The sequence below is a fragment of the Anarhichas minor genome, unplaced genomic scaffold (assembly GCF_050575085.1).
Source record: "Anarhichas minor isolate MPS153535 unplaced genomic scaffold, ASM5057508v1 ptg000088l, whole genome shotgun sequence".
NCBI classification, from domain to species: domain Eukaryota; kingdom Metazoa; phylum Chordata; class Actinopteri; order Perciformes; family Anarhichadidae; genus Anarhichas; species Anarhichas minor.
In genome coordinates this window covers 772,905-790,000 of record NW_027466534.1, presented here as the reverse complement: position 1 = coordinate 790,000, position 17,096 = coordinate 772,905, and the positions used below count along the sequence as shown (strand labels likewise).

Genomic DNA, 17,096 nt, shown 5'->3' with positions numbered 1-17,096 from the left:
AATGTAATCTTCTTTGCTGCAGTCGGAAGCATCTGGGAGCACCACAGTGTTTGTTTAATCTGTGGACATTTAGAGTATGTCAAGATAAAAAAAGCGTCATTTTTAGGAGGAAAAGATTTAGTTTTAACCAACTTTTAAATGGAAAGTGGATCAATGAAACCATTCTTTAGCTTTCACCTACGAACTGTGTCGGTGTGAGATGAATGCTTAGAAACAGAAATTCAAGGTTTACACCACACACCTTCAGACCCTGTTTGTCTTCTCTGGTCTGAATATGTCACCATGGCTGCATTATGTAACAGATGCTTTGTATGGCAGGTTTGGTGTCTAACAGTTGCATAATGTTTTCTGACTGACGTCAGGCATCATCCATACGAGTGTCGTAGTGTAAACGTCTGTAAACTGAGAAGTGACTGACGTTCTGTGAGTCACTGGTAAGATGACAAAACAGAAACTTATTTTCAACATTTTTTCTAACTCTCCTTCAAAAAAGGTACCAGTGAATCCTGCTGTGATCTGAAGCACACACTCAGTGACGTCTCTGGCAGAGACCTGTCAATCACTGTGTAGCCCCGCCCTAAAGCATCCCCTGCTTTATGGTCTGTTTGACTCTAAATGGACCATAATGTACTAAATTAACATCATGCTGTATTGAAGAAGACTTGAAACTAGAGATTGAGACCATAAACTCATGTTTACAATGTTTACTGAGGTAATAAATCAAGAGAGAAGTAGAGTCATTTTCTCATAGACTTCTATACAACCAGAGGAGTCGCCCCCTGGTGGACACTAGAGAGAATGCAGCTTTAACACATGAAGCTCTGACTTCTCTCTTTAGAGCCGGAGGTTCTCTGCCCTTACACACAAAACATGAAAGCACTATGAACGACATGTACTTGAGGACACACCTCAAGCCTTCAGGTCTTCACACTGGACAGTTTGTGTGTGTGTGTGAGAGTGTGTGTGTGTGTGTATGAGTGTGTGTGTGTGTTAAAGCATGAATGTGTAGTTACCTGCTATAGTTGTAGCGGTGTGTGTGTCAGTCCCCACAGGCAGTAATGGCTCTTGGGCAGCTCATCGTACTGTTGCTACCCCGCGGTGTCAACACACACATACACACATATATACACACACACACACACACACACACACCCACACACACACACACACACTCGCTCACAGGCTTTCTGACACGGATCACTCCTGTGGAAAACACAGTGAAGCAGCAGCGTTACACGTTTCATCTTAAAATATAAAAGTAGACAATAATATAGAGAAACTCTGATATCAAGCTATGTGGTGGGACAGTAAAGTCCGTCCCTCACGTCGCCTTCAGGCCTGTACATTAACAAAGACTCTAGCAGAAATCAACCTGTCCTTCTGTCTTCTCTCTCTCAGCTAGTTCAGACCACACCGATCAACACATTCTCCAGATTTCATGTCCCACCATGAAAGATTAATGGTGCGTCCTTCAGCTCGCGATATCAAAATCTGGAAATATCTAAAGCTCAGGTAGAGAGAAAGCTGATAGGTGGACTCCATCTCGTACAGCTGCATTAAGGTGGCTCATATTTCACCTTCCACAACCAGCTCCTCTATACATGTACACTATCCTACTGAGGACATGCCCTGCAGAGCTGCTCACAGTTCTTCTGGAACAATCCAGAACTTTCTAGAACATTATCCTCTCGTCCTGTATCACCATCTCCTGAGGAAGACGTACCCAGCAGCGCACACAGCATTCAACTGACAGAGAAAGGGAGGAAGCTGAGTGCAGAGGCTCACCCTTGTTGTGAGCGGCCGGGCCGATAGGACGGACAGCAATGAGGAGCTGCTGAGGCTGTGAGAGGAGAGCGTGAGCACCGCGCTCCAGAATAACACAGATCGAGTTACACGGCCGGTAAATATAGCAGACGTCCTGTGACCCTCTGCAGAGCGCGCAACACGCAGCGGCATTCCAATTAGCTCTGAGAGGACTAGCATGGAGGCTCTTTACATGAGTTACATGAGTTATATGAGTTATATGAGTTATATGGAGTCCACCACGCTGGCTTTTCACAGAAATTAAAGTCTGGAGTGAGAAGTTTCTGTCACATTCGACCCATCAAAGTGAAAAAGTGATTCACTTTCACAGCTGATTGTAACAAACTGTATTTCATCTTTATATGACTTATCTTCTACGTTATCTCACTTATTCCAATATGTGTGTTTGTGTTACTTCTTATACACTTTATATTTTTACTCTTCCTTTTAATCTTATGTTGTTGTAATTTACCTTTTATAGTTGTCGTGAACTCTGAGACAAGAATTTCCTTCGAGATTAATAAAGTTCCATCTTATCTCCCTTATTCCAATATAGTATACTGTATATGTATATATATATATATATATATATATATATATATATACACACACACACACATCTATTATAATATTTTTTTTTTTAAATTTAACTCACTGTTATTCTATTTTTGTACACTATTACTTCTTTAACATTTAATAATTATTACACTATTTTTCACATGTGTTTATATTTGTATTCTATTGTTTTGTGTTATACTTCTGGTGTAATCTTTGATCTTCAGGATTAATAAAGTTACATCTTCTTTTATAATATAGTTGCAAAACTTTTAAATGAAAAACGATTTTTTTTTTACAGCACAAGAAACCAGTTGAAGTATATGTGAAAAAAAGACGGTGTCCGTGAGGGGTCATCATTACGTGACACCGGGAGGAGATGGGACACCAGAGCTTGAGACATAACGATGACCGGTGTTTTGGTTTATCAAGCGACCCAGTTAACTGGTGACTTTCAGCCAAACGCGTCCTTGGTTGCCGTAGTTACGACATCTGTTTAAAACAGTTAACGGGGTCCCTTGATAAACCGTAACACCAGTTAACAGGGTCCCTTGATAAACCGTAACACCAGTTAACAGGGTCCCTTGATAAACCGTAACACCAGTTAACAGGGTCCCTTGATAAACCGTAACACCAGTTAACAGGGTCCCTTGATAAACCGTAACACCAGTTAACAGGGTCCCTTGATAAACCGTAACACCAGTTAACAGGGTCCCTTGATAAACCGTAACACCAGTTAACAGGGTCGCATGATAAAGCATAACATCGGTGCACTGCAGTGTGACCGTTTACGGTTCTCAATAGACGGAGTAGAGGCAAATAGCAGCGTAGCACACCGACTAGTTAACTAGCCGGTCTAGCTATAACGCTACAACTAGTTATATAGCTAGCTAACGTCAGGTTTAACTCAAGTTAAACAGTAGCTTATCTGTGTTGTGTTCAGACACCACCGCGGCAAACTGAAGTGTGTAAACGAGACATTTCACTGTAAATACTACACAACGTTTTGACTTATAGCTGTTCATTTTCACCCAAAACATTCCACAGTTTATTTTTAAATAAGTAGCTCGTTAATATACCTGTCTTTTAAAAGTCAAGTCATGTTTTATGACTTCTAAAACGCGTTAAATGGTGTTTTTTGGTGTAAGGTACGTTATTTAACTTAAATTCCCGACATGCAACGTGGTAGCTAGGCTACTTGACTGCAGTCACTCACCTCCACAGATGGAGAACATCCGGGTCCTAACCACCCCCACCACCTAAAGGTGTAGTTACGAGCTATTTGTTACACCATTGTTATCGCTGTGATCGCTAATGCTCGATAGAGGACTACGTTACACCGTCACCTGCTTTAAATCAACACTACTCTGACGTAAGCTTACATCTTATACTAAACCCACCTTTATTTTGTTGCAGTTGAAGAGTTTCAGCCACCAACTAACGGTAATGTTCGCTTTAACGCGTGACGTCAGTCCGGTAACAGAGCTACTCTGATCTGATTGGTTCACACCTCCGCTAGCGTCAGCGACACGCCCCCGTCTACACCGTAACCATAGTGATGAGTGTAAACATCAGAGAGTGCTATTTCAATGCGAAAATGCTGCTTTCACGGCCAATGGGAAAGACGGGAACCTGTATGTTTTCCAATGGTAATGTGACCCATGGGGGAAGTTTTGCTATTATTTTTGAATAGTATAGAAACTAAAGTAATACTACCGGATTTAAGTAAGGAAAGGAAAGTATGTAAATCAAAATAAATAGTTAATATTAAAGAGGATAAATAGGAACAAATGAAAGTTCCTTGTACAGTAGTAACTTTAACTTAATTTTAATTTGCTTACATGCTGTGATGTTCCCGCTTAAGATCGTTTCTTCTAAGTTTACTAAGAACTCTCGTGGTCCGTGATGTTGGCGTGTGAATGAGTCATAGAATCATTCTGCAGTTTAACCATCTGTGAAACATCTGCTGCTGTGAATGAAACAAAGCGTCACACGCTGAGGAGGGAGACGGCCACTCAGTGACAGATCTCTCTCTACGTAAGCTAATACAAGAAAGAGGACTCACTCTGTTCCATTTAACACTCCACATCGGCTCCTACGATAAAGGATGAGGCTTTAATGGCCACAGATTCTGAACAGACCTGGACCTCCTGCACATTTAGCCAAAACCAAACTCTGTACTACAATAGTCAAACACAGCCTCAGAGATCCACGTGAGCTCTGCTGCTCTACTTCTAGAGAGCGGCTGATGACTCAAGCGATGTGTTTACTGAAATATCCAGGTATCCATTTAGTCTCGCAGGTCTCAATTCAAACAGGAAGTGCTGCCAGATGTCTGGCATTCAACGTATTAATGATCTTTGTGTAATGCACCGGCTTCCAGGAGCAGAGGAGTTCATTCAAGGGTTAGGAGGTGTTACGTCTACTTCAGTTAATGATTTTTTAAGGATCTTTTACACCTCCGAGGATTCCTTTGAAGTCACAGTATTCAGAAATGTTCTTATAAAACTCTCACGATGAGAGCGGTACCAATATAAATGTCACATTCATCTCTGGATTATGAATTAAAGTGGTGACATAAAGTAAGTTCAACAACAAGCAGTCAGTAATACCTTAATGTGCAGGTTGTGATGCATTCTGGTCTATTGAGGCTGCTGCTGGTTGAGTTATTGTGATGAACGTATGAGGAAAAAACGACACGATGACTTAAATAAATCGTAAAGTGTTTAAGGGAAGAATTTTCCTTTAAAGGTCCACAAAAAAAGTGTTTTCTTAATCAGCTTCTTCCTGTGAGCGACGGCAGGATTCTTCATCAACACAAAAGAGAATTTTCTGTATTTTTGTGACTTCTTGTTTCTGGTTTTAAACGTCGGGTCTCGGTTAGAAAAAGGTGATGTCACAAAATGTACCAATCAGAATCTATCAAACACACATAAAGCAGATTACCTGAGCTTTAGTTAAATTCTTAATAAATAACAAACGTTTGTTTTCTTGTTCGTTGCTTTATTAGTCATGAATCTTCATTTTCTTTCTATATTCTTTTATTACTTTAACTATGGTTGAAAGAAAACAGTTCCATGAAACAGCTCACAAAAAGGTCCGTGGGTCACCGTGAGTATCCGGGTCAGGACTTCTGGAAAAAGACATCGCTGTTGAGTTTTTTAAATGTGATTTTTTTTCTCATTATATTGGAGAGAAGACCGACATCTCTACGGCCGATATCTCCAACGACACGGCAACACACACCAAAACAATCCAGACTGGTTAATAACATGACAGGTGGTTCGGATTTGGGGTGAACTGTCCCTTTAAAAAACAGAAAGCAATAAATACATAAGATGACAGCATAGTGTTCTTTAAAGACAAGACGAATCCAACAGAGAAGTGAAATCAACACTTAGTGTGAAGTTCATTATTTCATAACTCTAAGCAGGTTTAGTGACACATTCAATCAGTAAATAACATCTTAACATACTAATCATAAACATCTGTAGGAATTCAACAGGTAAACAATTAATTTACACGTAAAACAAAGTTCATTATTCCATAAATCTTTGCAGGTAAAGTGACCAATTAAATCAATAACTTACATGCATACCAAAAAAAACAAAAAAAACTCACCCACTCTGCAAACAATGACATGTTGTCACTTTAAAGACAACGACAGAGCGTAATGCTGTAGCTCTCTGCCTGTGCTCGACTCTATGGCTGTAGTTCATTTAATCACAACCAAGACACACGTGTTGTAAATGTATTAACCTGCTGAGTGTCGCTGCTACACCACATCACACGTAGTCTGATATCACACCTCCTAATGTTCAAGTAAAGCAGTATTATGTGTTATTAAATACACATCAGTATATCTATAACAGTAAGGAGGGGAAGTCTGGTTTCATACTTGAGATATTGATGCATGTGGAGGGTAAAAGCACACAGAGCTGTCAGGTTTCTATTAACAGGTATTTGTTTCCAAACACTAAATGTGAATATCTATATTTCATATCATCTATCTGGAGCCTGGAATCTCCTGCTCTGCAGACGCTAGAGGGAAAAATCAATAGCACCAAATATCAGATATCAACGCTCCTCTTCTACAAGGTGGATGCTGTATAATACATACGGAGTATATTCCACATTATTATAATAATAACCCTAGTGAGCTATCTTTGGTGGGCGTTATTGTGTGCAGGATGAAGTGAAATGTGGAATAGTGTAGAGGCTTACAGGAGAAGATCACTGTGGGCGGTTTAAAGGTGGATGCACAAAATACTGGAATACACTGTAAAGAATGTGCACTGATTCAGCATTTAAAGGGTCCAAGAAACAAGAGCATACGCAAGTATTTAAAGAAATTATGAAATTATGTGACTTACATAAAAATGGAGCATTGGAAAAAATGAATGCTATCTTCTTAAAAGCCTAAATAATCATTTGAAATAGATAACAGCAAAAACTAGTAAAAACATCATATATCCATATACATCAAGTTTAAAACGACCATGAACACACAAGCTGATGACAAACTGAACCTTATCGAACGTAGAATGAGCTCAAATGAATTAAAACCATCTGTATAAGCGGGTTTAGCTAATAGATGGATGGATGGATACAATACAACCTGAACTTAAATGATGTTTAAAATAGAAAGATTGATTGGTTGTTTATAATGTAGCATTATCAGAGATCAGACTAGAAACACATCAATTAGCAGAGCCTGAAGGCATCATAATGTAACTGAAGTGAACCTCCGTTGGTTAGCCGTTAGCAGTGCTGCAAACGTTACTAGCTCTCCTCCTGTTGGTTAGCCGTTAGCGGTGCTGCTAACGTTACTAGCTCTCCTCCTGTTGGTTAGCGGTGCTGCTAACGTTACTAGCTCTCCTCCTGTTGGTTAGCCGTTAGCGGTGCTGCTAACGTTACTAGCTCTCCTCCTGTTGGTTAGCCGTTAGCGGTGCTGCTAACGTTACTAGCTCTCCTCCTGTTGGTTAGCCGTTAGCGGTGCTGCTAACGTTACTAGCTCTCCTCCTGTTGGTTAGCCGTTAGCGGTGATGCTAACGTTACTAGCTCTCCTCCTGTTGGTTAGCCGTTAGCGGTGCTGCTAACGTTACTAGCTCTCCTCCTGTTGGTTAGCCGTTAGCGGTGATGCTAACGTTACTAGCTCTCCTCCTGTTGGTTAGCCGTTAGCGGTGATGCTAACGTTACTAGCTCTCCTCCTGTTGGTTTAAACACTGATTGGTTGTTTACAATGAAACATGATCAGAGATCAGAGACTAGAAACACATGTTCTACTGAATATTGGAGGAGAATGATTGTCAGTAAAACGATTTACTCTGTGATGATTAAAGTTACACCACATGTGTGCATAGTGTGTGTTTAGTGATAACATAACACAGTAGCATCAGACCAGTGATAAAGGAAACATCCATCCATCTGGGGTTAGGCTGCAGCAAGCTAACGTAGCCCAGATGTTTTACAGCTCCTCCCGAGGCGTTGACAGGCCAGACGAGATATAGAATTCCTCCAGCATGTTCTGGTTCTGCAAAGGAAGGCGTTCCAGGAGGATCCTGATCAGCTGGCTACTTTATGACGAAGCTTCCTCCGGGTGTCTGTTCTCTCTCTCTAGGCGACTTGTATCCACTCATTCTCTCTGTCACTACCCAAAAAGCTCATGAACACAGATGAGAGTCGAAATGTAGAAGGACCGGTGAGTCTTAAATCTTTCAGATGGTTTGTTACAACATCTTCATCACTGTTGACGCCGAAAACTGCCGTTTACCCAAAACCCTGAGATACTTGAACTCCCCCGGCATTGGATGGTGACTCACTCCACAACCCAGACGGAACAATCCACCGTTTTCTAGCAGAGAAACCACAAACTCAAAGTTTTAGGTACCGACTCTCATCACAACCACTTCGGTACCCCCCCGGTACCCGGTCTCAAGCCTTCTCCCAAGTCCAGAAAACACACAACAGGATGAAGGAAACATCGCCCTTAAAATAGTCTTCACACTGTTGGATTGCATCACTACGCCTGAAGCCATTTTGTCATAAAGTGGTGTAATATTTTAAATCTTACTATTTAAAACACTTTCTAAACTACTGTCTGGTAGGGAATGTGGTGACGGAAGTCTTTTAAATAGCAAGATTGTAGACGAAGATGCTGGATGTTTTTTTTAGCTCCATTTACTGTAATTCATCACGGTTTTACTCCTGTTTTCTGATTCTTCATTCACTGTGGAGGCATGAGAGAAAGTTTTCATCAAGGATCCTGAGGTAAACAGGAAGAGTAATTGATAAAGAAATGGCCATTTTGTGGGAGAAGTATTCCTTTATTTAAGGAGCTATGATCTGCATATTCTATGATGCACTTACTCTGATTGTTAATTTGTTGATGTTTGACTTTGTTGGTATAACGATCTGAATGTGATGCAGCGTCTTCTACAGAAACAACACACCACTGTACGACAGAATGAACCCAGAAATGCTCCCAACAGTGTTTGATGCACGATTTATCCTTCAACAACTGCTGCTCTTCCTCACCTTGTGCCCACTTTCACTCACCGCTAATCGGGGGGGTAGTGGTGTTGGATGCTTTGCCTGTGCAGGTGCATGATGGTAACAAAGAGACAGAGCTGCAGCGAAGCTTTGCTGGTATGCGGCGCTAAAGCTGCTAGCTGACTGCGAGTCTGTTTTCCAGTGTGACAGATTGGTCTACATAACTCCAGTGGATGCTCCCTCAAAATAAAAAAGCTGAAATAAAGAAAAGACACGATGGCTGCAGCCCACTGCAGTCCACCATGATGGTGTTCACATCCTCTTTTTTTCTTGTGGGCCTCTGATGCTGCTCCATTGTCCAATTATTTTGTGGCGTCAGTTAACCAATCAACAAATAATCCAATTAATCAATCAATTAGTCACCAGCTTGGGTCCCTTGGTCTTGGGCACCACCAGTATTTCGTCTCCGTCCTGGATGCTGTAGGAGTGGACTGCCCGCGTATTGTACTTCATCTCCTCCGGACCGAAGGCGCTGCACTTGTCGATGTAGTAGATCCTCATGCTGCTGGTGGACAGCTGGACCACCGAGGTCAGCTGCTTCTTCAGCTCCGCCACGGTCTGGTCCAGACGGATGCTCAGCTGACACGAACACAACAGTTTATACATTTTAGGCACAAAAACACGACACTCGGAATAAATATGACAAGTCAAAGCCGGGAATGTTTTAATTCTGCATGTAGAATTGTTTCAAACATATTGTTTTAAATCTCTTGCCAGTCTTAATAATAATAGATTTACTGGAGTTGTGGCGTGCTCCTGAGATCCAGTCAGTCTTTTTCTCATCTTGTTTAATATTATCTGAAGTTTCTTTTAGTCTCGGCTTCAGTCTTTGCAAAATGGTGTAGTCTGTGACTAAAAACTCTGTGACTTGTGACAGACGGTCTTGAGACGGGAGAGGGTTTGTTATCCTTTGTATATCGGACTGAATACAGATGTGGAATCTTTGAGGGAACGTGTTTGATAGATCGGACTCATGAGCCACTGAACCAATTGAACATTTATGTATCAAACACATATTTAAATATACTCTTCGTAGTCGAGTCATTCTATGTTCATGAAAAGCTAAACACACCTGTTCCACTTTGTCCTCACAGTGAACCTCCACCAGGGCCCGGTAGCGAGGTCGGAGGTCAATCTCAGCGAGCGGCTCCAGCTTCCCGTACTTGGTGACCAGAGAGTGGTACCTGAGGAGGACAAGAGCAGGTGTGTTGAGTGTTAAAGGGACAGTTCACATGTCGTTCCTCTCACATGTAGTGTGATGTAGGGAGTCTAGATTCATTTGGTGTGAGCTGCCGAGTGTTGGAGATATCGGCCTTCTCTCTAATATAAGGGAACTATAGGTAACGGTCAAATCTCGGCTCTCGTCTGTGATAAGATTCACGCTTCCTTCAGCGCGGTGATACAGTTGGTGGGTGTCGTTCGGCAGGAAGAAAATAGTTCCTATGAAACCTCACACAAACAAGGTCTTTCAACGTTTGTTTTTTTGGTGCTTTGGGAACCAAAAGCGAGTGAAATCTGGTTCCATTATATTGGAGAGAAGGCTGACATCTTACACCAAACCAGATCCAGATGTTGTGGGTACCTGTAAGGCAGCTCCTCCTCGGGGTAGTCCACGTAGTACCGGATGAAGAACCTCTCAGCGTCCTCTCTCTCATAATCACTCACAACGCTGCCGTTTAGCTGAGATATCACAGGGAGCCTGAGGAGAACAAATACTGTTCATCTATCAATCAATCAAAGTTTTATTTATCCAGCACCTTTATCACATCCTCTCTCTGATGTGATAAAGTATCTGTCTCTGTGAGGACTCACTGTGCTATCACAAGGCTGCGTCGCTCTGCGTTGGTGTAGCTCTGCAGTAGAGGAATGCCATGCAGCCGTACCTCCTCCAGCCTGGGGAAGAAGTTGAGCTTCTCGATGTCGTCCCATCGGTTCAGACCTGACAACACAAGAAGTCACGTTTCATGTGCAGCTAAGCTGAGTTCTGACTATGCTGGCCATGAAATAATAGAATAACACAAACACTTCACATTATGTTGAATATACCCTCCAGTTCTGATATAGCTCATGCTAATGTAGCATCTATTCTCGGCTCCGCGTCGTCTCACACACACATTTAAGCACATTATAATACAGCATTAAAAATAATAATGATGAGATTTATTTTAATCAATAAAAATGCAATCTATTATTTCCTAATCATTAGAATTTTGTGTTTTTATGAAGAAAAACACAATAAATAACGCTAAAGTAAAAGTATAACATTTAGAACTTTGACTGGTTTACTGACTTCAGAGCGTTGAAATGATTTTACATGTCAGCAGAATTAGTTTTTGTCTGAAACTGAAACAAACGTTTGATGTTTTTCTGTTCCTCAGGCGAAGCAGACTTATTGTTTTCTTCACAGAGATCTAAAAATAGATCCGCCGCTGAAACCACAAACCACTGCTGAGATACAAGCCGACGCAAAGAGGAATCTGTGGCGATGCTCCACAGATAACACCGAGCTCTCAGGACACGGCGGCACGTTAGCTGCTGCTAATTCTATCAGCTGTCACATGAAGTCATTCTGTACTGAAAGGTACTGAAGCAATTCTTCCTCCTAGAATCAAACCATCATCCACACCGATACGTTTAAAACTGGGGGGGTATTTTATTTATTTTATTTTATTTATTTTATTTATTTTATTTATTTTATTTATTTTATTTATTTTATTTATTTTATTTATTTCATTTATTTCATTTATTTCATTTATTTCATTTATTTCATTTATTTCATTTATTTTATTTATTTTATTTATTTTATTTATTAATTAATTAATTAATTAATTAAACTCTATTTTATTTTTATTATTGTATGTTTATGTATATATATGTATATATATATATATATATATACATATATATATACTGTATACCAGAGGTCTTCAACGTTTTTCAGGGCAAGGACCCTCAAACTGATAGAGAGATGGAGCAGGGACCCCCGACTATATATATTGTATTTTATATTAAATGGGCCTAGTGCCATGTATAAACATACCTCTTTATTGTGCATTCAATACTAAGCTATTCAAATAATACACAGGTTCATATATTCATGTTTTTATTTTAAACATGTGCAAGGTACAGTGAGTAGGGAGGCCGTGCCACTGCCATTTATAAACACACCTTGTCAGCTGATACCAATGCCAATATCAACATTGTCTGTCAATAGCATGATAATCATGCACACAAGATATTCAAATAGATGTTTTTATTTTAAACATAAATATGGAAACAAAAAATGAGTGATGGCCTATTAGTTGCTCTGCCATGCATAAACATACCTGTTATCTTGCATACAATACTGAACTATTAAAATAATGGACATGGACATGGTCATGTTTGGGAAAAAAAAAAAAAAATAAACATTTTTTTTAAATAGTCTAATCAACCAAAAATTTCGGACCCCCTGTTGAAGACCTCTGCTGTATACTGTATATTATTACACCCCCCCCCCCCCCCCCTCCTAATAATATTATTTTTTGACAACATGCGTAAAAGTGTGTACTTGTAGGAAGGTATATGTATGGGTATGCTGTACTCGTAGGTAGATATTTATGTATATACACACACACACATATATATATAGTGTGTATACATGCATGTAGGTGTATATTAGATGTGTACTCGTTACAAGCTAAACTCTTAGTACTATTATTTCTGCAATTGTTTTGATCAAGTGCCTTGTTTTTTGAGGTCGTATTTCAGGGACTGTTCTATTTAGTTAAAAAACATAAAAAATAAAAATAAAAAGTTCATAGAAATGAATATAATGTCAGCGTAGTCGTGTGGGTGTAGCCGTTAAACTGCCGTGTCTTATACCACAAGCGGACGCAGCGATGTACCGACCTGAGTTGCTCAGGCTGATGCTGCGTAGTTTGGGGAAGAGCCTCCGCAGGACGTCCTCGTTGTCCTGGATGGAGGCCAGCTTGTTGTTGGCCATGAACAGCGTGTCCAGGCCGGGGAACATGGGGCCCAGCTTCCGCACCTCGGCCCAGTCCTGGAGGCTGTTGTCAGTGATGTGGAGCAGACGCAAGGTGGGGCACGCCACGTTGGAGGCACTCACACCGCTGTACTCGTTAAGGCACAGGAACAACTCCTCCAGCCTGCAACACAGAGAACATATATATATATATACATGCATATATATATATATATACATGCATATATATATACATATATATATATGCATGTATATACGTATATGTATATATATATACATAGAGATATATATATATATATATATATATATATATATATACTCGTTAAGGCACAGAAACAACTCCTCCAGCCTGCAGAGCAACACGGAGAACAATATATATATATATATCTGTATATATATATATTAAGACATTAAGACAATTACTTTTTGTATTACAAGTTTCCTGTTATGTTTAAATATGCAGATGAGGCCTTCTCTAACGGTGACGTGACAGCAGAGCGTTACATGAGCCTCTTCTTACTCGGTGATCTCTCTGGTGAGCAGCAGCACCGTGTCCCAGGACACCCGAGTGTTGTTGAGGACGAGGCGGCGGACTCGAGAGAAGCCTCCAGCACACGGCGGCTCCAGACGGCTTCCTGCCAGAGGGTTGGAGCTCAGGTTCAGGAACTCCAGGTTGGGGATGTTGGACACGATTTTACTGATCTAAGAAATGACACAATGTGTTTTACTTTTGTATTTTGAAACCACAAATGTAAAGAGAAAAGTAGAAGATTGATTTCACTCTCTGGACGACAGATCTTTACTGGTTGAAAGAGTTTTATTTAGTTCAGCCTCCCACCACTTGGGGGCGTAGGTGTGAATGAGGGCACAGGTGTTATGATCAGGGGCTCATTGATGCAGGTGTTGCTGAACAGAGGGGAGCAAACAGTCAATGACGAGAACAGTTATGATTTCTGTAGTATGTGGAGGAAGTGGTGGTCCTCTGTTTATGTTCTTTAAATATATTACATACGTTAGAAACTGGACTTGGTTATTTGGCACGCGTCTAATCAATCAGCAGCCGTGGTGGCTACACTGCTTATTAGTGCTCATCAGAATAATTACTAATGAATTACTCATAAAGAAAGAACATGTCATCCAATGGACCTCTATGACACAGATACTTCTCTTATTTTTATTTTATTTTTGTATTTGTATACATGTTTTTATTATTATTGATTATTTATTTAAGTATTGATTGTTTTTTAATTGTTTCATCTATTGTACTCTTTTATTAGTGTTTGAATGAAATGAAATGTTATTTTGCTTTTCTTAGTTTTGTCTGTCAAAGCACTTTGTAAAGTCTGTTTTTTAAAGGTGCTCTATAAATAAAGTTATTACTATGATTATTATGATTACACTTCAGTCTTTGGATACACACAACATAAACACATAAACACATAAAGCAGACAGACACCTGTCTCCAGTCCTGCAGCAGGTTGTGAGACAGGTCCAGCTCGATGACGTGGTTGCAGAAAGCAGCAATCTCCGCCTGGTCTCCGGCTCGGATGATCCCACAGCTGTTCAGAACCAGCATGGTGGGCATGTTGAGCCGGTCTGGAGGATGGAGGGGAGGGTTAGGGTTAAACAGAGAGGGGGGGGGGGGTTAAACAGAGAGACCTCCAGCTCACCTTTCATAGGGGACCCTTGAGGACCCACGGTGGGGACCACCACCACTCCCATACCGGGCCCCCTGCGGAGGGGGAAGTTCTCTGGGCTGTACTTCTCATTCAGAACCTCCACGAAGGAACGACCGTCCGAGTCCTCCGGAGGCTCCATGACGGCCTCCTGCTGGGCAGCTGGAGGAGAGACGCACACCAAGATGAACCAATAACCGATCATTGACGATCATATCATCAGATACAGATCCTATTAATAACCGATCATTGATGATTGAAGAGGATGATAGTGCACATGGAGGAACACGAGGAGGCGTCTTCAGCTCGTTGTCGTCCTCTTTAAAGCCAGAAACACGACGTTCATGTTGAACTTCTTCTTCTACTCATCGCTTATGTTTCTGTAGATAAAACGAGGATCCGTGTGTGTTTGAACGCTTGGTGGGTGGAGCCTGGCTGTGGAATCTGCTGCAGGGAAACATGAATTATGTAGTGGTTTAGCTTAAATAAAATAATAAATGATCCCGTTACATTATCTTATTGGACAAAAATAATCTGCAGTATATTGTGTTTAAGCATAAAAGAAATGTGTCACAGTTGACTCTTCTATTGTTGAGTCCGGCCCTGCTAGTCGACTGATCGCTGCTGGATTATTTATTTAAAGGAAACTTTCACATCTCTGGATTAAAGTGTTATTGTAGACATTGATCCACAGTCCTGCAGGACATGAAGTCACGTTCCTCTTGGCTCTGATATGTTTTAGGAAGTGTCTCACCTGAGGAGACCTGCATTGGACCGCTATCAACAGTCTTCTCCTGTGTTTGTACTGACGGCCTGTCAGAGAAGTCAGTAGTCAGTTTATTTATTTCATACAAAACAAACATTATTATTATTATTCATCATATGGCGTCTTACTCCAGAGTGGCTGGTTGGCTGTCAGATGTCTCCAGAAGAAAGACGCTGGTCCCTCTTCAGCCCAGTGTGCTGTGAACAGACCAGCTGAGGGAGGACTGGGAGAACAACAGCTTCACTGACCTCCTGAACTCAGTGCAATAACACTTAGAACACGTCAACCAATATCAATACAATCAACCACAGCGATGGTGTGAACCCGCTCAACCATTGAGCAGTGAGACGTTTGAGCAGAGAAGAGAAACGGGTTTAAAGAGATCAAAGGGTTCTGATCAGAACTCTGATAAACAATGTATCATTGATTATCATAAATCATCTCATGAAACATGATGCTAACACAATAAGCATGAAGTTCAGCAAACATCTTATTAACAAAGGAATAATTATTATAACAGATAATTGATGTTTACCAGCGCGAGCCTCTCGCGGGAGTAAGTGGGAGAGAAGCTGGTGAAGAGTTGGTCTCTGAATCCCATTTAACAAAGTCCTAGTTTTACTGTTCTCTGCTCATCAGTCAATGCGCACATCTTCAGTGCGCTCACACAGCCGTCCTGTGACTCAGCACAGAGGACGCGTACATTCGGCTTTCACGTTTTTGACAAATCAGCAGTTATTTGGACACAATTTAAACTGTTTATACGAGCACGAGGAGCAGGAGCCCCGCACCGACCATCGGTCCGGTGATCGGTGGTCCCGGAAACAACAGGCAGACTGAGGACAGAAGATGATTTTTAATAGTTCTGAGTGATTCTTCTTCTACGAGATTAACGCCGAAGTCTCGTGCAACGCTCGTTAATGAGGACAATTTCGGACTGTCGTGTTTTTATATTATATGTAAATCAATAAGGCTCAAACTATTACAAATATACACATTTGTAAACGGAGTCTGGCTTTTTTACTAAAAAGCGTTTAGCTAGATTTTTAAAGATACTTACAACACGTTCTCAACACTAAATTAATCGGTGTATAATCGGTGTATAATCGGTGTATAGTCTGTGTATAATCGGTGTATAGTCTGTGTATAATCGGTGTATAGTCTGTGTATAATCGGTGTATAGTCTGTGTATAATCGGTGCAGACTGCAGGTTGTTGACAGCAGCTCGATGGATCACAGATCGCAGAGATATAATAACATATATTCAATCATCATCAGCTCGTGACAATACGCCGAGCGCACGTGTCAACACCTGATAAAACATGAGGCGTCGTTCTACATACCTGTGATGTCTACTTTTAATTCCCTTATTGATGAAAACGAACCGGCTGTCATTTTGCTCTCACATACATCCCGGAAGTGACGTCGCTTGTTAGTTGTTTTTTTCTCCCCTTTCTTTATTTATTTATCGACTTCCTTTAAAGTTACGCCATGTGTGGTCCTTAGATTGTTTTTTATGAAATGCTATCAAATAGAACAAAAATAAAAATGAGACGATGACGTCACTGTGCTGCTGCTGGAGGTCATGATTCCAGATGTTTTCATCCTCATTGTTACTGTAGGGAAAGCACAGGAGCACCGAACAAACATGATTAATGGCTGCATTCCATGTAGGAGACCAGGACCAGGTCCAGGTATTATTATAGTACTGGATCACCTCATGAAACATCACATAACTTAATATTCAGAGGAGGTCATC

The 17,096-nt window shown here is 40.9% G+C and overlaps 2 protein-coding genes across 8 annotated transcripts in view; both read right to left on the bottom strand.

Annotated features, from left to right (window-relative positions):
- The window catches only part of LOC142938690 (ubiquitin carboxyl-terminal hydrolase 2-like), a 42,653-nt gene extending 38,853 nt beyond the window's left edge, over positions 1 to 3,800 (bottom strand). For 2 of the 3 annotated variants that reach the window (XM_076082024.1, XM_076082026.1), the window contains exons 1-2: positions 3,759 to 3,800; positions 1,014 to 1,203 (exon numbers count right to left, since the gene is read on the bottom strand). The gene's annotated coding sequence lies outside the window, so the exon portion shown is untranslated. Of the gene's footprint in view, positions 1 to 1,013; positions 1,204 to 3,574; positions 3,732 to 3,758 lie in introns of those variants that run through there. The other variant, XM_076082025.1, reaches the window with a different exon arrangement.
- A 1,540-nt stretch (positions 3,801 to 5,340) lies between these two features.
- Positions 5,341 to 16,762, bottom strand: tbcela (tubulin folding cofactor E-like a). Of its 5 annotated transcripts, none has more exons than XM_076081984.1 (11): positions 16,681 to 16,762; positions 15,466 to 15,560; positions 15,326 to 15,384; positions 14,566 to 15,018; positions 14,352 to 14,491; positions 13,416 to 13,597; positions 12,802 to 13,058; positions 10,723 to 10,849; positions 10,493 to 10,609; positions 9,983 to 10,094; positions 5,341 to 9,489 (listed from the first exon to the last, which is right to left on the bottom strand). In XM_076081984.1, the coding sequence occupies exons 4-11, from the start codon at positions 14,774 to 14,776 to the stop codon at positions 9,262 to 9,264; spliced, it is 1,374 nt and encodes a 457-aa protein (XP_075938099.1). In that variant the 5' UTR covers positions 14,777 to 15,018; positions 15,326 to 15,384; positions 15,466 to 15,560; positions 16,681 to 16,762; the 3' UTR covers positions 5,341 to 9,261. The 5 variants fall into 5 exon arrangements, with proteins under 5 accessions (XP_075938099.1, XP_075938103.1, XP_075938098.1 ...); XM_076081988.1 differs by having other exon boundaries at positions 14,566 to 14,733; positions 14,849 to 15,018; positions 15,466 to 16,758; XM_076081983.1 differs by having other exon boundaries at positions 15,466 to 16,758.
- Between the last annotated feature and the right edge of the window lie 334 nt (positions 16,763 to 17,096).